The sequence below is a fragment of the Anomaloglossus baeobatrachus genome, chromosome 1, assembly GCF_048569485.1.
Source record: "Anomaloglossus baeobatrachus isolate aAnoBae1 chromosome 1, aAnoBae1.hap1, whole genome shotgun sequence".
NCBI classification, from domain to species: Eukaryota; Metazoa; Chordata; class Amphibia; order Anura; family Aromobatidae; genus Anomaloglossus; species Anomaloglossus baeobatrachus.
This window is the reverse complement of record NC_134353.1, coordinates 665,744,431-665,765,459: the sequence shown is the minus strand read 5'-3', so window position 1 is coordinate 665,765,459 and position 21,029 is coordinate 665,744,431. Positions and strand designations below refer to the sequence as shown.

Here is a 21,029-nt window from a genome sequence, read left to right as displayed (position 1 = left end):
ACCTGAAAGACAGAAGGGAAATAAAGAAAAAAAAACAAGACACTGTCCCCCAGTCACCAATTTATTAAAGTTGCCACATCCGATACAGTCTTGTGTTTCCCACGAAGTTCCTCGATTACCTGGATCAAAAACTATTTAGCTTAATTACGAGGTTCCATAGACTTTGAGCAGCAGCCAGTCCTGCCTCACGCTGTGCTCTATGAGAATCGGCAACTGTGGTTATCGGTGATGTCAGGAACGTCACCGCTCATCAGCGTCCTGGGTCTATCAGTGCACAGAGTGAGCAGGGACTGGCTGCTGCTCAAAGTCTATGGAACCTTATGCTTCATAGGTCTTTCATCCACGTAATCTAGGAACAGCGTGGAAAAAACAGGATTACATTAGATACGGGAACTTGGTTTCCTAATGAAATGGTGAGCGAGGGACAGGGTCTCTCTTATGTTTTCATTTGTGGACTACGGCAGAGCTGCATGGGGTGTGGGGGGGGGGTATTTGTTTTAGAAGATGGTGAACCAGGGAGAGAGAGCTTATTCAAATAGTGTATGTGTTTTGGTTTTTCACTTACTAGTTTAGTAATGGGGGATATATGATAGACACCTCTCCATTACTAACCCCTGGTCTTGATGCCAGCTGACATCCACAATAACTACCATTATTCTGATTGCCACAGCACCGCAGCAATTGTGAAGAGCTGATATAAAAAGCACCAGAATTGGAGCAGCTCATTTAATGCTTCAACTTCAGGGAGTTGCAGGCTGGGGCCTCCATACCTCTGGACCTTCCCAGCCTGATAATAGCAGCCCCCAGCTGTCTGCTTTACCTTTGCTGGTTCTCAGAACTAGGGGGAGCAAAACAATTATTTTTTTAATTTGTTAATTTAATCATAAAAAGCTGCCCAATTAGCTGCACAGGGTACAATTTCATTACATATAGGGGGAAATATGTCTATATCTCTATAACGTTCATTGGTGTCCAAAGACGACAGAAAAAAACCCACACGTGCAAAAAAAAAAAATGCATTGAAAACAGCAAAATGCAATTTTTTTTGTTGCCGTTTTTCCTGCCAAAACATGCGGAAATTTCCAGTGATTGGCTGCAGCGGTCACACATCTCTACAATGGCTGGTATAGGATGTAGAGTGCCAGCTTCTACACATAAGCAGCAGGTGCAGAAATCAGGACCAGTGTGAACTTCTCCCAACTGATCCTTATTATAATAGCCTGCGTGCCATTTTGGAGTGGCGTATAGCCTTTCAGGCACCGGGAAAGCTGGGAGGGTGGCTAATTGTAGTTCCCAGGCCCGGACCCAGCAGAGTCCGGCTGTACCTGGCACCCTGAGGGGTACGTACCTGTACGATGGCGGCTCAGAGTCAGACCCCTGCGCACATGTCTCAGGAAGGCTGCAGTAGACTGTCCACTCTGCCCGATCAGCTGACCACCCAGACTCTAAACACGCCCCACCCACAGCACGTGTCTGCTGGAGGGGCGTGGTCTATTTAAAGCCCCAGCACCGGTGCCAAAACAGAGCAGAATCTGGCGCTGACAATCCGGGTACTACGGTAACACTAAGGAGCCGCTAATATGGTGATACGGTAGAATAGGCAATCCTTCACCGGCCCGCGGCTATGTACTGTCTGTGATAACGAGAGATTAACCCGAGGCTCCTCCCCCAGGTGTCAGCTGACTGTCTACTTCACGTGACTTTGGACTTCTACCCCAGAGTGCAGAGATGGCCGCTTGGGTTGTGCTGCTGCTCGTGGTGCTGGCGCCCTCAGTGGGGCGGGCGCAGAGCTCGGAGGTGTCCGTCATCCTGGACGAGACCACCGGGAAGCTCAGCACTGTGCCCGAGCGGAGGGCGGAGGCGGTGGCGTGGGCAGTGCTGAAAGACACCATCGGGGAGAACGGGTGAGTGAGCCATGGTACTGAGGGGAACGGCTGTGCGCACTGGGCTGGAGGCGGCTGGGCACAGTACACCGCCCGCTTCATGCGTGTCAGGGACTGGTAAAGGCTAGTGCCAGGCAAATGTGCCCACCTCTGCCATGTGACTTCCCTTACACCCCTACAAGTGCCCCAGACCCCCCTCCTCCTTGTGTGCGGGACCTTCCCCCCCCCCCCCCCCCCCCGGAGGACTGCCCCATTCCCCACCCGTCCCAGGGGGACCTCCCTGGCCCCGGAGGAGTGACCCATCCCCCGCCCTGGAGAAGTGTGCCGTCCCAGGGGAGACCTTCCCCCCCCCCCCCAAAGGAGTACGCCATCCCAGGGGTACCCCCCTGGAGGAGTGCGCCACCCCAGGGGGGACCTGCCCCGGAGGAGTGCGCCATCCCAGGGGTACTCCCCTTTCCCCCCCCCCCCAGAGGAGTGCACCATCCCAGGGGTACCCCCACCCGGAGGAGTGCACCATCCCAGGGGTACCCCCGCCCGGAGGAGTGCACCATCCCAGGGGTACCCCCGCCCGGAGGAGTGCGCCATCCCAGGGGTACCCCCCCACCCGGAGGAGTGCGCCATCCCAGGGGTACCCCCCCACCCGGAGGAGTGCGCCATCCCAGGGGTACCCCCCCCACCCGGAGGAGTGCGCCATCCCAGGGGTACCCCCCCACCCGGAGGAGTGCGCCATCCCAGGGGTACCCCCACCCGGAGGAGTGCGCCGTCCCAGGGGGTCTTCCCCTCCATGTGTGAATGGAGTTTCTTGCAATCAGTGGGATCCCGGCGGTCAGACCTCACCAATCAGTTATTCGAAGGAGAAGCCCTTTAATAACGGATACAACTATATATCATTCATCTGTCATATCTTCCTTTCCCCATGTATATACGGTGGGTCACTCCCCTAATGCAGCATGCCCATGCACCGGGCACCTGACGTGGAGCTGTCTTCCTAGCACACGATTCTAGAGTTTGGTTTTTTCCTGGTACCATGTACCCCTGAATTGTGTGCTGCGTCCCCTGCAGGAAGAACGGGCACATTCCACATACAAATCGTTTTTATTTCCCCTTGAATTGCACGTGGTAACCTCTGATCAGATACTTCTTGCAGCCTCCTGAGTTTTTTGGCGTTCTTCACAGTGCACTAGCTCCTCTGCCCTGTCTATACCCCGTAATGTGGGCAGCTCCTTGGAGCTATTGCTTGGCTTGCCCACGTCTATTCCTCAGTGCTGTTTTTTGTAATGTCACCCTGTATTATTATTGCCCTTCATTATAACGTAATCTTTGTTTGCATTTTCTAAATAAAGCGAGCTATACAAGAGAACAGGAATTGGAGCGTGGGAGGGGGCTGTAAAACATTTTGCGGAAGCTACAACAGCAGAAGTAGATCACATTTGCCTGAAACCTGGATATTTAAGGAAGTGAAAATTATTCTTTTTGTTCTTAAATGGAAGTAGAAATAAGTAGGACCCGGATGTACCCGATGTGCCGCCTTCATGTGGTTATACTGTTTTTCTCTCACCAGGTGGGCAATCCTTGAGTTACAGAGCAATGACAAGTATAATGATAGCATCCAGGCCTATGCGGCGGGGGTGGCGGAAGCCGCAGTTACACAGCGGGTAGGTGTCGTGGATGCCCGCTCTTCTGGAGCATACCAAGATCTGTTATTGCACTATTATATATCTATCTATACGAGAAGAAAGAAAAAACGGCTCACTACTTAACAAGTCAGGGGTATATCATGCTCATCCGCTCCGGAACTCCCAGGCATGGGGAGGAAAGACCTCAAAATAGCAAATGTTGGATCCAGGCAGGGAAATGTATACAAAAAGACTTTTTAGTTTTAAAAGGTAAAACATTCGCGGTATAGGCTTGCACAGAAACCAAGAAAAAATACTGTTATCCAACCTTCCTGTGTCAGCAGCTTATCACCTCGCTGAACAGAAGGAAATTCCAAGGGCCAGATCCTTCTCCCCCCAGGCATTATCTGTTGGGGGAGAGTCGGGAGACCACTTTATACGTTAGGTGGTCTGCTGACTGTTATCTGTGCGTTTGTGTGGGGTGGGGGTGGGGGGCTTAAAGGTCCAAATCAGTCCAACTGTTCAGGCATTGATATTGCATGTTTAGCCTTTTTGCACATGGCAATGTCATTGGGTTATTTTGATACTGTAAGGCCCCATACACATTAAACCAAAGTCAGCTGAGCCCACTGATATCAACAGAAGCGGCTGTCAGTCTGTATATGGGGTCCTTCCAATAGGTCTGGAGGACTCAAGGATGTGGCGTTTCTAAAGGCCACGTCTCACTAAGCGACATCGCTGCTGAGTCACATTTTTTGTGACACAACAGCGATCTTGCTAGCGATGTCGCTGTATGTGACATCCAGCAATGACCTGGCCCCTGCTGTGAGGTCGCCGGTCGTTGCTGAATGTCCTGGACCATTTTTTTTGGTCGTTGCTCTCCCGCTGTGAAGCACACATCGCTGTGTGTGACAGCGAGAGAGCAACGATCTGAAAGTGCAGGGAGCCGGCTTCTGCGGACGCTGGTAACCAAGGTACACATCGGGTAAGCAAGCAAAGGCTCTGCTTGTTTACCCAATATTTACCTTGGTTGCCAGCGTCCGCAGCTTCTAGAAGCCTGCTCCCTGCACACGTAGCCAAGGTACACATCGGGTAACTATATAAGCAAAGAGCTTTGCTTAGTAACCCGATGTGTACTATGGTTACCAAGCACAGCGTCGTTACACGGGTCGCTGGTGGCTGATCTCTGATCGCTGTGGAGATCTGCCTGTTTGACAGCTCAGCAGCGACCATGTAGTGACGCTCCAGCGATCCCTGCCAGGTCGGATCGCTGGAGCGTCGCTTAGTGTGACGGTACCTTAATTTCAGACCTCTGATCCTTTTGTTCTCACAGATAAGCTACCACCAGAGAACACAGGAGCGCTCAGCTGCCTTTTGTGTAAGAGGGGCTTTAGGCACCATGTCTAGCTATATTCTGTGTATATCTTCTCTAGCCTTAAGGAAGGGTTACCTCCAGTAATAATGGTGTGCAATCAAATTTCCCAGAATAAACTGGTATGTGGACACTATAGACTCCCTCTATTGGGACAATAACATCAGGATTGAAGTAATGCTGGTGCACACCCTTCAGGACAGTCACCAATGGACCTTCCTGATCATGGGGTATGGTGTAGGCATCCCATTCTACCTACTAGGGCCAATGGTTGATAAAGGCTAGTAATTGGATGATTCTAACAGCGTCTCCAATTACCCCATGTCCGATCCGGTGGAACAAGCTGCACAAGCTTTAATATGGCATCTTGTGCCCTCGTATATGTGGCGTAGGTGCCTACAAATACGGTAAGTTCAGCTAGGCTCTCCTGAGTGATTGGGGCTGAGCTCCATTCCCACCAACAACCTGTGGCTGGATGTGGCCCGGTCTGTGGAAGAAGGCCTCTGTTTTTCTAATCCTAGACAAACCACTCTTTTTTTTTTTTCTTTTCTTCTGATCAATGACTTATCAAAAATCCTAGCAATACCATAGAATCGAAAGAGGCTCCATCACACATGATAGATCAGATATGTTTGTTTATATACTTGACTACGGTCTATAAATATTAAGCCCTCGTGCTCCCATACACACAAGCATACACCCTCCTACCTCTAATATGAGGGCGAGGGAACTTTTTACTGTGAGGAAACATGACATTTGTGACATAATGTGTCAGCAGTATTGATCGTGGGGCAGATAAACCACAGATCACGCCCGACTGACCTTTCCAGGATTGCTCCATCAGCAGCATCATATCTTGGAGGCTAGGAATAGTATTACAGGGGATTTCTCACAATTCCAACCCACGTCCATGCCTGTCTAGGACATACGGACATCACGGTAGCTGACACATGGCTGCCAAATGGTAATAACGGTGCGGGGGAAACACCACGCTGGCCATAGTTTCCCACAGCAAAATCGGGACCAGGAATAGTGTAGACCTAATGACCTACGTCTGTTGCATTACAGAAGGGTGAGCAAGGGGATTCAAGAGGTAGGCATTAAAGGCCAGGAGCCTGAAAAAAGGCCATTACTCATTAGTGTCCATGTGGTGTAAATGATATATATTTGTATATGTTTGCAGCTTATCTACATGCATTGGATGAACACAATGGTTGGCTATTGTGGTCCCTATAAGTACCAAACTCCGTACTGTGAAAGGCTGAGGAACTATCTGGAGGCTAACTTAGCCTGGATGCAGGAGCAGATGGAGAAAGAGCAAGATCAGGATTACTGGCACCAGGTAAGATTAAGGATCACGTGTGTATGAGATGGCAACAATCAGCCTAGTGTAAACTACGTACAGCACTATGGAATATGTTGTTGCTATGTAATCAGTGAGCAATAAATAATGTAGCTGATATTTACAATAGAGATTCTGGAGAGAATTAGTCACCCCTGGCTTGCCAGTCACTAGGGGGCTTTATTACCAAGTAGCCTTGTAATCCCACCCAGAATAACAAAGGTAATACAGTGGGAAACCTGTGTATTTTAAGGAGCTCTTCTCCTTTCAGAAGATTTTCCTCCTGGCTTGAATTATTACTATAACATAAGCCACACTTTACTCTACCCTCCCCAGGTCCACAGCTTTGTCTCTGGCAATTGTGTATAGGCTGCAGACATGATGACACTTCAGCAGAACTGCAGCCAATTTCTGAACTTAGATGGGACAGGCTACTGAGCTCAGTGATTGGCTGCAGGGCTGTTGAGGTGGCATCACCGCTGCAACCAAACAGCAGAGACCAGGTCAGCCCCAGAGATGGAGCTAGACCCAGGGAGGGTGAGTAAATGTCCAGGATGATGATGGATTGATGGAGGATGGATTGATGGAGGATGGATTGATGGAGGATGGATTGATGGAGGATGGATTGATGGAGGATGGATTGATGGAGGATGGATTGATGGAGGATGGATTGATGGAGGATGGATTGATGGAGGATGGATTGATGGAGGATGGATTGATGGAGGATGGATTGATGGAGGATGGATTGATGGAGGATGGATTGATGGAGGATGGATTGATGGAGGATGGATTGATGGAGGATGGATTGATGGAGGATGGATTGATGGAGGATGGATTGATGGAGGATGGATTGATGGAGGATGGATTGATGGATGGCTAGTGGATGGATGGATGGCTAGTGGATGGATGGCTAGTGGATGGATGGATGGATGGATGGATGAATGGATGGCTAGTGGATGGATGGATGGCTAGTGGATGGATGGATGGCTAGTGGATGGATGAATGGATGGCTAGTGGATGGATGGATGGCTAGTGGATGGATGGATGGCTAGAGGATGGATGGATGGCTAGAGGATGGATGGCTGGCTGGCTAGCTGGAGGATGGCTGGCTGGCTGGCTGGAGGATGGATGGCTGGAGGGAGGATGGATGGATGGATGGATGGCTAGCTGGAGGATGGATGGATGGCTAGAGGATGGATGGATGGCTAGAGGATGGATGGCTAGTGGATGGATGGATGGCTAGTGGATGGATGGATGGCTAGTGGATGGATGGATGGCTAGTGGATGGATGGCTAGTGGATGGATGGATGGCTAGTGGATGGATGGATGGCTAGTGGATGGATGGATGGCTAGTGGATGGATGGCTAGTGGATGGATGGATGGATGAATGGATGGCTAGTGGATGGATGAATGGATGGCTAGTGGATGGATGAATGGATGGCTAGTGGATGGATGAATGGATGGCTAGTGGATGGATGAATGGATGGCTAGTGGATGGATGGATGGCTAGTGGATGGATGGATGGCTAGAGGATGGATGGATGGCTGGCTAGCTGGAGGATGGATGGCTGGCTAGCTGGAGGATGGATGGCTGGCTAGCTGGAGGATGGCTGGCTGGCTGGCTGGAGGATGGATGGCTGGCTGGAGGATGGATGGCTGGCTGGAGGATGGATGGATGGCTAGCTGGAGGATGGATGGATGGCTAGAGGATGGATGGATGGCTAGAGGATGGATGGATGGCTAGAGGATGGATGGATGGCTAGAGGATGGATGGATGGCTAGAGGATGGATGGATGGCTAGAGGATGGATGGATGGCTAGAGGATGGATGGATGGCTAGAGGATGGATGGATGGCTAGAGGATGGATGGATGGCTAGAGGATGGATGGATGGCTAGTGGATGGATGGATGGCTAGTGGATGGATGGATGGCTAGTGGATGGATGGATGGCTAGTGGATGGATGGATGGCTAGTGGATGGATGGATGGCTAGTGGATGGATGGATGGCTAGTGGATGGCTAGTGGATGGATGGATGGCTAGTGGATGGATGGATGGCTAGTGGATGGCTAGTGGATGGATGGATGGCTAGTGGATGGATGGATGGCTAGTGGATGGATGGATGGCTAGTGGATGGATGGATGGCTAGTGGATGGATGGCTAGTGGATGGATGGATGGCTAGTGGATGGATGAATGGATGGCTAGTGGATGGATGGATGGCTAGAGGATGGATGGCTAGTGGATGGATGGATGGCTAGTGGATGGATGGATGGCTAGTGGATGGCTAGTGGATGGATGGATGGCTAGTGGATGGATGGATGGCTAGTGGATGGATGGATGGCTAGTGGATGGATGGCTAGTGGATGGATGGATGGATGGATGAATGGATGGCTAGTGGATGGATGAATGGATGGCTAGTGGATGGATGAATGGATGGCTAGTGGATGGAGGAATGGATGGCTAGTGGATGGATGAATGGATGGCTAGTGGATGGATGGATGGCTAGTGGATGGATGGATGGCTAGTGGATGGATGGATGGCTAGAGGATGGATGGATGGCTAGAGGATGGATGGCTGGCTGGCTAGCTGGAGGATGGCTGGCTGGCTGGAGGATGGCTGGCTGGAGGGAGGATGGATGGATGGATGGAGGATGGATGGATGGCTAGAGGATGGATGGATGGCTAGAGGATGGATGGATGGCTAGTGGATGGATGGATGGCTAGTGGATGGATGGATGGCTAGTGGATGGATGGATGGCTAGTGGATGGATGGATGGCTAGTGGATGGATGGATGGCTAGTGGATGGATGGATGGCTAGTGGATGGATGGATGGCTAGTGGATGGATGGATGGCTAGTGGATGGATGGATGGCTAGTGGATGGATGAATGGATGGATGGAGGATGGATGGATGGCTAGTGGATGGATGGATGGCTTGTGGATGGATGGATGAATGAATGGATGGAGGATGGATGGATGGATGGCTAGTGGATGGATAGCTAGAGCAGGGGTGGGCAATTAATTTTCCCATGGGGCCGCATGAGAAATTGGGATGGTTTTAGAGGGCCGGACTAATATAATTAACTCAGTTTTACCCAATACTGTATATAGCATATATACTATCCCTTCATATACAAACAGTAAGTTACGGAGTGTGTGACCCCCCCCTCGTGGCCCTGCACGCACACATGTCCTTTTTTTCTCTGGCAGCAGAGGTGTCACACGGACCGCACACTGATGTGATCTGTGTGACATCAGTGTGACAAATACCAGAGAAAACACGGGTCTTTTTAATAAAAAGATTTTCTATATTTACCTAACTCCAGCGCTGCTGTCTCTGGCTCTGCTGCCTCCCGCTCCTTATCGCTGGTAATTATACTCACTGAATATTCACTGCAGTGAGCAGCTGGAAGCAGGGACAGCGCTGGGGACCGCATCGCTGGGTGAGTATACAGGTGTGTGTGTATGTTGAGAACCTGGAAGCCGGAGCATCTCGGGGACTCGTCACAGTTCCCAATGAACTCTGATGAACCCATGAAGCTGTAGCGTGGGTTTCGCAGGATGGTCATCAAAGTTCATTGGAAACTCTGATGACCTCCTGGAGGTCACTGTGCTTGCAGAATACTCACCTGTCCCTGCAGTGATGTCCTCAACGGTGCTGTGCCCGGTGCTGTCATCGCGATGCTCCGGCTTCCAGGTCCTGAGTGCGGTGAATAATCAATGAATGAGCAGTGGTCAGGAGCGGGAGGCAGCAGAGCTGAAGAAAGCAGGTAAATATGGAAAATCTTTTTATTTCACAGACTCGTGTTTTCTCCGGTACCTGTCACATGTATGCAAACAGGTACCGGAGAAACGCAATCAGGCCCTGTAATGGCGGTATGGCGCTGCAGGGGGCGGGGAGAGAGCACGTGGTACCCGATGTAACTCCTGTACCACTCGCAGTTACGGGCTTTTCTCTCTGCACGCACGCACACATACATACACACACGCACACGCTATATACATATATACACAAACAATCCCCATATACTACATCACTGCACCCCCATATACACCTGTAATATACATCACTGCACCCCCATATACACCTGTAATATACATCACTGCACCCCCATATACACCTGTAATATACATCACTACACCCCTATATACACCTGTAATATACATCACTGCACCCCCATATACACCTGTAATATAAATCACTACACCCCCATATACACCTGTAATATACATCACTGCACCCCCATATACATCACTACACCCCTATATACACTTGTAATATACATCACTGCACCCCCATATACACCTGTAATATAAATCACTGCACCCCCATATACACCTGTAATATAAATCACTACACCCCCATATACACCTGTAATATAAATCACTACACCCCCATATACACCTGTAATATAAATCACTGCACCCCCATATACACCTGTAATATACATCACTGCACCCCCATATACACCTGTAATATACATCACTGCACCCCCATATACACCTGTAATATACATCACTGCACCCCCATATACACCTGTAATATACATCACTGCACCCCCATATACTCCTGTAATATACATCACTGCACCCCCATATACACCTGTAATATACATCACTGCACCCCCATATACACCTGTAATATAAATCACTGCACCCCCATATACACCTGTAATATACATCACTGCACCCCCATATACTCCTGTAATATACATCACTACACTGCTATATACTCCTGTAATATACATCACTACATCCACATATACATCACTAGACCCCTATATACTATACCTGTAAAACTACATTGCCATATACTACATCACTCCCCCCAAATATTACTTACCAGTTACCCCCCTCACCTCCACTCCCCCCATTGTCCCCTCAGGTTACTAGTCACCACTCACCTTTCCCTCCTCAGACACCTCCGTACGGGCTCCCGCTGACATCCTTCTTCTCTTGTACGGCTCCCCGCTGAGCCACTTCCTCTCTCCGTACGGGCTCCGGCTGCTGCAACTTCTTCTCCTGCCGGGGCGGGAACTTTTCAAATTACACACACGCGCGCCGTACTGACGACATCAGGGCGCGCGCGTGTGTGTCACAGAGAAAGTGCCGGCAGGAAACAGAGGACAGATTCCTGCGTACCGCTGCTGCACTGTGCGGTGCTGCAGTATCTGTCTTCTGTTCCTTGCCGGCACGCAGCGTGTGATGAGGGCAATGTGACCACGGGCCGCCCGGAGCCTGGAGCTCCGGACAACAGGTCAGATTGCCCTCATCAGTGACCGGCCATAAAGGACGCCCGGAGCCAGGCGGGCCGGTCACAGAGAGTAGGCGGGCCGGATGTAGCCCGCGGGCCGCCCCTTGCCCAGGTATGGGCTAGAGGATGGATGGATGGATGGATGGCTGGCTAGTGGATGGCTGGCTAGTGGATGGATGGATGGATGGATGGATGGCTAGCTGGAGGATGGATGGCTAGCTGGAGGATGGATGGCTAGCTGGAGGATGGATGGATGGCTGGAGGATGGATGGATGGCTGGAGGATGGATGGATGGATGGATGGATGGCTGGAGGATGGATGGATGGCTGGAGGATGGATGGATGGCTGGAGGATGGATGGATGGCTGGAGGATGGATGGATGGCTGGAGGATGGATGGATGGCTGGAGGATGGATGGATGGCTGGATGACTGGAGGATGAACTGATCATGGACTGATGATGGATGGAGGATAAATTGATGATGGATGGAGGATAAATTGATGATGGACTGATGATGGACTGATGATGGACTGATGGACGGATGATGGATGGACGGATGATGGATGGACGGATGATGGATGGACGGATGATGGATGGACGGATGATGGATGGACGGATGATGGATGGACGGATGATGGATGGACGGATGATGGATGGACGGATGATGGATGGACGGATGATGGATGGACGGATGATGGATGGACGGATGGATGGATGGATGGACGGATGATGGATGGATGGACGGATGATGGATGGACGGATGATGGATGGATGGACGGATGATGGATGGACTGATGATTGATGGATGGACTGATGATTGATGGATGGACTGATGATTGATGGATGGACTGATGATTGATGGATGGACTGATGATTGATGGATGGACTGATGATTGATGGATGGACTGATGATTGATGGATGGACTGATGATTGATGGATGGACTGATGATTGATGGATGGACTGATGATTGATGGATGGACTGATGATTGATGGATGGACTGATGATTGATGGATGGACTGATGATTGATGGATGGACTGATGATTGATGGATGGACTGATGATTGATGGATGGACTGATGATTGATGGATGGACTGATGATTGATGGATGGACTGATGATTGATGGATGGACTGATGATTGATGGATGGACTGATGATTGATGGATGGACTGATGATTGATGGATGGACTGATGATTGATGGATGGAGGATGGACTGATGATGGATGGATGGACTGATGATTGATGGATGGACTGATGATTGATGGATGGACTGATGATTGATGGATGGACTGATGATTGATGGATGGACTGATGATTGATGGATGGAGGATGGACTGATGATTGATGGATGGAGGATGGACTGATGATTGATGGATGGAGGATGGACGGATGATTGATGGATGGAGGATGGACTGATGATTGATGGATGGAGGATGGACGGATGATTGATGGATGGAGGATGGACTGATGATGGATGGACTGATGATGGATGGACTGATGATGGATGGACTGATGATGGATGGACTGATGATGGATGGACTGATGATGGATGGACTGATGATGGATGGACTGATGATGGATGGACTGATGATGGATGGACTGATGATGGATGGACTGATGATGGATGGATGGAGGATGGACTGATGATGGATGGAGGATGGACTGATGATGATAATCCTCCAGCAGAAAGTTATCTGAGACAGGACAATCCTTTTTTAGGCTAGGGCCCCACTTTGCGTTCACCTACTTGCAGTTCTAAACGCACGTTTTGGGCTTAATTGATTTGACCAAAGTTGCCTTTTTCAGAAAATGCGTATTTACCGCGTTTTAGATGCGTTTTCAGCGCTTTTTACCTGCTTTTCCACCTGCGTTTTGATAGATGCGTTTTGAACATCATGACACTGCTAAATAAAGTTTAAATAGTCAAACTCAATGAAAAGACTGGAAAAAGAAACAAATCTATATTTTTCCCTGCCGCCCATGACAGCACCACCTGAGAGATAGGTTCAGCCCACATCAGGACAGGAAACCCACTGATAAAAAGGCGGCACCTCTCCTCCACATCAGTTTGGTTTCCTGTCCTGGTATGGACAACCCATTGCTGTCCCAGGTCCGACCCGGTGTGGAAGCCTGGTACTTACCAGAAGCCGGTGTTCGGGCCTGGTTGCACCCCCCTCGATCCCAGACCTCTGCGGCGGTGTGGCGCGGGCCTGGAGCGGGAGTTCGGCCCGGCGTCGCTCCAGGGAGGTGCGCACTCACGGCGGCCGCTGGAAGGCTCGTCCCTGCTGTGCAGCACGCTGGAGTGAAGCAGGACGCGACCGTAAGTGACGCGCGTACCCTGGTGACGTGCGCAGTGCGACCAGGAAGTGACTGGTGTGCGCATGCGCACTAGGATCCAAGATGGCGGCGCCCATGTAATGAGGGATCTCCGTTTAAAAGCGTGGCCGGCGCCTGGGACTGGTGAGTTTTCTCCTCCATTCTTCTCCATTATGGCAGGAGATTCACCCCGCAGCAGGGAGCAGCGTAAGGAGTCGCCGCAGCGTGGCTCAGAACGCGGCTCAGCGGATCGTTCCAGGAATACTGTGTCCAGCCCGGGCAGCGTTCGGTCGGTGGGTCCCAAGAGGACCAAAGGAGATAAGAATCCGCCTCCTGATCCGGTACAGAAAAAATGTACCTCCAAGCAGCGTCACAAGGAATGTGCAATATGCTAATCCTCCCTGTCTTCTGATTACAACAAGGCCCTATGTGCAGGCTGTATCCAGCAGACCCTCCTCAAAGAAGGGCCAGGGTTCTCGTCTGAATTACGTTCCATTATCAGAGCAGAAGTACAGGACTCCCTTAAATCCCTTAAGGGGGGCAAGAGACACAAGAAAGCTCGTCATCCTAAGCTGTCTACTCCCGATACCTCGGGTTCGGCTCATGACTCTCGGTCGTCAGGCTCCTCGGGATCCTCCCCCTCTGATTATGACTCCTCCTCCTCTTCTGATGAAGGTGGTCGTCCTTGTTTCCCTACTGCGGACATGGGACCCTTGGTGAAGGCGGTGCGTTCGACTATGGGAATGGTGGACCCCAGGGGACCTGAATCGACCCAGGAAGTCATGTTTGGGGGCTTGGACTCCAAAAAACGTAAGGGGTTTCCTATTCCCCAGAAGGTTCAGGGTCTCATAGCTGACCAGTGGAAGAAAGTGGACAAAAGATTGAATGTTAGCACTTCCCTTAAAAGAAAGTACCCCGTGGATGGGGAGGCGTCTACCTCCTGGGATAGAACCCCGAAGATTGATGTCGCTATTGCCAAGGCTTCCCGCTCCACTACATTGCCATTTGAGGACTTGGGGTCCCTTAAAGATCAGCTGGATAGGAAGGCTGATGGGTTTCTGAGAGGAACTTGGGAATCCACAGCTGGTGGCTTGCGCCCTGCCGTGACCAGCGCCTGTGTTGCCCGGTCTTTAATGGTGTGGCTTCAGCAATTGGAAGACCAGTTGAGAAATGACACTCCAAGGAAGGATATTATCTCGTCCTTGCCCTTAATACAGGGTGCTGCAGCCTTTATGGCAGATGCCTCGGTTGATTCCTTAAGACTTTTCGCCAGATCGGTGGCGCTTTCCAATTCCGCGCGTCGGGCCCTCTGGCTGAAAAATTGGAAGGGTGATGTCCAATCCAAGGGACGGCTGTGCGGCATGCCTTGTGAGGGTGCCTATCTTTTTGGCTCAGGCCTGGATGACCTCCTCACTAAGGCATCCGATAAGAAACAGGGGTTTCCGTTTTTTCCGGTGTCATCCTCTCGCAGCCGGCCCTTTCGGAGACGTCAGTTTTTCACAATAAAGTCCCAAAAACCGCAAGATCAGTGGAAGGACCGTAGAAAGAATACCTCGGGCTTTCTCTTTGGCAAACACTCCGATAATAAGACCAAACCCTCCCAATGACGCCAGTCGTCAGGTAGGGGGCCGGCTGTCCCTCTTCCTCCATGCCTGGAAGGCGATTTCCTCCAACAAATGGCTCCTTCAGATTGTGGCGGAAGGGTTGAAATTGGAATTCAGTTCACCCCCTCGGGGGTCTCTAATAATGACATCTTTGCGGTCCCCAGAGCAGCAGATGGCCTTGGAAGTAGAAGTACTGTCTCTCCTCTCGAGGAACGTCATTCAGGAGGTCCCCATAGGTCAAGAAGGGGACGGCTTTTACTCCACTCTGTTTCTGGTTCGGAAGCCGGACTCCACTTTCCGCACCATCTTTAACCTGAAAAACTTGAATTTGCATCTGGTGCAGCGAGTCTTCAAAATGGAGACCACGAAGTCAACTATCAGGCTGTTGTATCCAGAGTGTTTCATGGCGGTCCTCGACTTAAAGGACGCCTATTATCACATCCCTATTTTTCCGTCTCACCGGCGGTTTCTCAGGTTCGCACTACACGTCTCAGGGAGGCTGAGACATTTCCAATTCGCAGCGCTGCCATTCGGACTCGGACTTTCCATGGCCCCACGGATCTTCACCAAAGTCCTCGCGGACGTCATGGCACATGTCAGGGAACAGGACCTATTGATCGTTCCGTATCTGGACGACCTCCTGATAGTGGGTCAGTCGGAGCCTCTCTGTGCGACTCACGTGTCCAGGGTCATCACCATCCTGGAAGGCCTGGGGTGGGTGGTGAATCAAAAGAAGTCCAGACTCCAGCCTCTCCAATGTCAAGTCTTCCTGGGTCTCGTCTTGGACTCCACCAGCCAGTTGTGCCACCTGCCAGAGGACAAGGTCACCAGGATCTTGTCCTTGCGCTCTTCCGTAAGGAGTTGCCCAGGCATGTCCTTACGGCAGGCTATGTCGCTGGTCGGGACTCTTACCTCTTGCATCCCAGGAGTATGGTGGGCCCAACTGCGTTCCAGAATCCTCCAGATGGAGGTCCTTCGGTTTCAGAAACTGTTAGGAGGCTGTTTGGAGAGAAAAATTGACCCTGTCTGCAGACACCTTGCACTCCCTGGGTTGGTGGCAGGACCCCTCTCGCCTCCGGACGGGGGTTCCTTGGCTTTCCCCAGTCACGGACACTATAGTCACGGATGCCAGCCGTTGGGGGTGGGGTGCCCATCTGCGCCAACAGGTGCTTCAGGGTCCCTGGGACGCTCAGTTGGTCAGACAGTCCTCCAATTACAGGGAGCTCATGGCGGTTCTCAAGGCACTGGAGGGGTTCCTCCCCTTCTTGAGGTCGCCATGTTCGGATCCTTTCGGACAACAGGGTGACGGTGGCGTACATCAACCATCAGGGAGGCACCAGATCCCCTTCTCTTCTGACTCTGACTATGCGCATCTTCCAGCTGGCCGAACAACATCTCTCCTCCTTAACGGCTCTTCATATCAAGGGGACGGACAACGAGGAGGCAGACTTCCTCAGCCGGCACAGTCTCAGTCAGGGGGAGTGGTCCTTAGACCCGGAGGTCTTTCGCAAGATCACGCTTCTATGGGGTGTCCCTGTTCTAGACCTGTTCACTACCAAGGCGAATCGGAAAGTGGACAGGTTCTGTTCTCTCAACCCCCGAGACGATCCTGTTGCCCTCGATGCGTTTCAGATGTCTTGGTCCCAGGGCCTCCTGTACACGTTTCCTCCTCTGATCCTGTTGCCTTCGGTTCTCTGGAAAATCCGGGACGATAGAGCGGAGGTTATTCTCATCGCCCCCTTCTGGCCAAAGCGGGCATGGTTTTACTGGCTGCGGACACTGTCTCTGGTGGATCCTTGGGTTCTCCCGGACACCCCTCATCTCCTTTCCCAGGGCCCAGTCCGTCACCCCCCCCCCCCCCCCTCCCCAACCCGGCTCTCCATTTGACGGCCTGGCGTTTGAGCGGCGACTGCTAACTCGACGGGGGTTTTCATCTGGCTTAGTAGACACTGTTTTTCACAGTAGAAAAGCGGTCACCACGGCCATTTACGGGAGGGTCTGGAAGCGTTTTCTCCTTCAGTCTGGGGCTCGGGCGGAGAAACACCCCCCCCCCCCTCCTATCTCGGCTATTCTAGAATTCCTCCAGAGGGGGTTGGAATTGGGGCTCTCCACCAGTACGCTCAAGGTGCAGGTGTTGGCCTTAGGGGCACTGTTTTAATTGTAGTCTGGCACAGAATGAGTGGATTTGCAGGTTCATTAAATCTAAGTCCAGGTCTGTACCTGTTCAGGCTCCCAGGGTTCCCCCATGGGACCTCAATTTAGTGTTGGATGCCCTCACAGGGCCGCCGTTTGAACCCTTAGTGGAGGTCCCTCTCAAACTGTTGTCACTTAAGGTTTTTCTCCTCGTCGCACTCACCTCGGCCAGGCGGGTGGGGGATCTCCAAGCCTTGTCTGTAGTTCACCCTTATACTCAGATTCTGAATGATAGGGTAGTGTTGCGGACTGATCCCTTCTACCTGCCCAAGGTTTCTAAACCCTTTCATCGGTCCCAGGAAATCGTGCTCCCTTCCCTCTGTGACCCCCCCCCCCCCCTCATAGCGAGAAAGAGGCTAGGTTGCACACGTTGGATGTCAGGAGGGCCTTAATCACGTACCTAGATAGGACTAGGGAATGGAGGAAGTCTCAGGTCCTGTTTGTCACTTTTCAGGGGCATTCCAGGGGGCATGGGGCTTCTAAGGCTACCTTGGCTAGATGGGTCAGGGATGCCATCGGCTTGGCATACTCGGCTAAAGACACCACTCCTCCTCAGGTCATAAGGGTGCACTCCACTAGAGCAGTGTCTACGTCTTGGGCGGAGAGGGCGGATGCCTCTATTGACCAGATCTGTCGGGCGACTACTTGGTCGTCTCCTGGTACTTTCTTTCAGCACTATAGGCTGGACTTATCCTCCACAACTGACCTTTCCTTTGGGAGACTGGTTTTACAGGCGGTGGTCCCTCCCTAAGGTGCTGGTCTATATAAATCTCTCAGGTGGTGCTGTCATGGGCGGCAGGGAAAAATCTTAATTACTCACCGGTAATGGGATTTTCAATAGCCCATGACAGCACCCTTAGTTCCCCCCCCCTATTCACTGGTTGTGGGCACCCTTCGGGGAGTGTTAGAGTTATTGGTGTTTTTCCTTGGGTGGTGGTGTGATTAATCTGTTTATTGTGTTTTGTCGGTCCTCTCTGGCTCTGAAAACCTACTGATGTGGAGGAGAGGTGCCGCCTTTTTATCAGTGGGTTTCCTGTCCTGATGTGGGCGGAACCTATCTCTCAGGTGGTGCTGTCATGGGCTATTGAAAATCCCATTACCGGTGAGTAATTAAGATTTTTATGAAAAATAATGAAAATAATTTAATGAAATTATAGCGGTTATCTGATATTTAATGGAAAAATTAGCAATAATTTATTAAAATTCTTATTTTTAATTGTCGGATTGTGTGTGTGTGTGTGTGTGTGTGTGTGTGTGTGTGTGTGTGTGTGTGTGTGTGTGTGTAAAGGGACATATGAAATCATTATTTTGAAGTCCAAAACGCATGTTTTCTGCACTGGAAAAGCAGGTAAAACGCAGGAATTTGCTGGAATTTTGGTTTTTGCCATTTCTCATAGACTTCAATGTTGGCAAAACGCACCCAAAATGGCAAAAACAATTGACATGCTGCTTCTTTGAACGCATGGTTTTTGCCACAAAATATGCAAATTAAACGCAGCGTTTTACGCAAAGTCTAGAAATCTCCATTTTTGCATAGATTTTGCTGGGAAATCAAAACGCATGCCTTTTGGCATGAAAGAGGTGCTTCTCAAAACGGACCTAAAAAGCACCAAAAACGCAGGTGAAAACGCGAATGCGGTGTTTCTCCAACAATCAGCTTTCACTCCATGTGCTGTCTAAATCCAGTTGTCTACAATGACTTTTCTGCATGGGTACATTATACATTTTGCAAGCCACAAACAAAACTATGTATGTCCTGAAAGTATCCCTGCATCAAAGGCAATGAGCTGATATACTGGTACACGTAGTAGAACTGGCCTGTACCATACTCCTCCCATATTATCGGCCCATCCTTCAGGAGTTCTTCTTTCCGTTTCCTCTGATAGCACTGCTATTTTCACCAGCAATACAGAAAATTCCACAGAACTGCAATGGGAAGGATCCATCTTCTATACAAATGGTTTAATCTTAATATAAAGTGAACTTGTGTATTTGTAGGTTCGGCTTGCACTGCTGCAACTGAAGGGTCTGGAGGACAGCTATGGCGGCATCATCTCCTTTCCCCAGAAACAGTTCACAATCAGTCCCTTTGGATTCCTGTAAGCTTTCAAGTTTAAGAATGAATAGTATTTGTACACAGTACATACAATCTGTGCATACTAGACACAGCCCTGATAAAAGGCGTATATGTAATGTAGGCATATGTTGCACCTTAACCCCTTCACGACCATGGACGGATATATCCGTCATGGAGCGTGTCCCATTAAGCCCCGCCCCCTGCCGCGGGCAGGCGGCGGCGGTCGGCACACATCGGCTGTTTTCAACTGCTGACGTGTGCCTGCATGTTGCGAGTGGAATTGCTTCCAAAGTCTGGCAGTGAGATCTATATGCGCGCGGCCATGATTTTTACTTACTGCTGCCCCCACCGGAAGTCACGTGCGTGATCACGTGACTTTCGGTGGTTGCCATCGTAGCACAGGGTCATGTGATGACGCCTGCAGCTATGAAGTTTCACTTTCGTTTTCCCTCAACCGAGAGCAGAGAGAAACAGGAAGTGACTGAATCTGCTGTTTACAGCTGTATAGCTGTGATCAGCAGATAGATAAGAGTGATCGGATTGCTGATCGCTATAGCCCTTTAGGGGGACTAGTAAAATAAAATAAAAAAAGTGAAGAAAAAGTTTTAAAAAATAAAAAAAACGACAAAAACCTAAGTTCAAATCACCCCCCTTTCCCCCCATTGAAAATTAAAGGGTTAAAAAATAAATAAATATACACATAATTGGTATCGCCGCATTCAGAAATGCCCGCTCTATCAAAATATAAAATCAATTAATCTGATTGGTAAACGGCGTAGTGGCAAAACAAATTCCAAACGCCAAAATTACGTTTTTTGGTCGCCGCAAGTTTTACGCAAACTGCAATAAAAGGCGATCAAAACGTAGTATCTGCGCAAAAATGGTACCATTAGAAACGGCAGCTCGAGACGCAAAAAATAAGCCATCACTGAGCCATAGATTCCAAAAATTGAGAACTCTATGGTTTTCGGAAAATGGCGCAAAACGTGCGCCACTTTTATTGGACAGCTTGTGAATTTTTTTAACCCCTTAGATACAAATAAACCTATACATGTTTGGTGTCTACAAACTCGCACCGACCTCAGGCATCATACCCACACATCAGTTTTACCATATAGTGAACACCGTGAATAAAACATCCCAAAAACTATTGTGCCATCACACTTTTTTTGCAGTTTTTCCACACTTGGAATCTTTTTGCTGTTTTCCAGTACACCATATGGTAAAACTTATGGTTTCATTTAAAAGTACAACTTGTCCCGCAAAAAACAAGCCCTCATATGGCAAGATTGAGAGAAAAATTATAAAAGTTACGGCTCTCGGAAGAAGGGGAGCAAAAAACAAAAACTGAAAGTGCCCTGGGGCTCAAGGGGGT

The 21,029-nt window shown here is 50.2% G+C and overlaps 2 protein-coding genes across 2 annotated transcripts in view; one reads left to right on the top strand and one right to left on the bottom strand.

Moving 5' to 3' along the window:
• SLC8B1 (solute carrier family 8 member B1) overlaps positions 1–1,456 on the bottom strand; it is an 87,361-nt gene extending 85,905 nt beyond the window's left edge. The window contains exon 1 of the mRNA XM_075320019.1: positions 1,349–1,456. The gene's annotated coding sequence lies outside the window, so the exon portion shown is untranslated. The remainder of the gene's footprint in view (positions 1–1,348) is intronic.
• A 221-nt stretch (positions 1,457–1,677) lies between these two features.
• PLBD2 (phospholipase B domain containing 2) overlaps positions 1,678–21,029 on the top strand; it is a 49,991-nt gene continuing 30,639 nt past the window's right edge. Inside the window, exons 1-4 of the mRNA XM_075320011.1 lie at positions 1,678–1,904; positions 3,445–3,538; positions 6,055–6,213; positions 19,576–19,676. Coding sequence (XP_075176126.1) covers positions 1,729–1,904; positions 3,445–3,538; positions 6,055–6,213; positions 19,576–19,676 — 530 coding nt within the window. The 5' untranslated portion in view covers positions 1,678–1,728. The remainder of the gene's footprint in view (positions 1,905–3,444; positions 3,539–6,054; positions 6,214–19,575; positions 19,677–21,029) is intronic.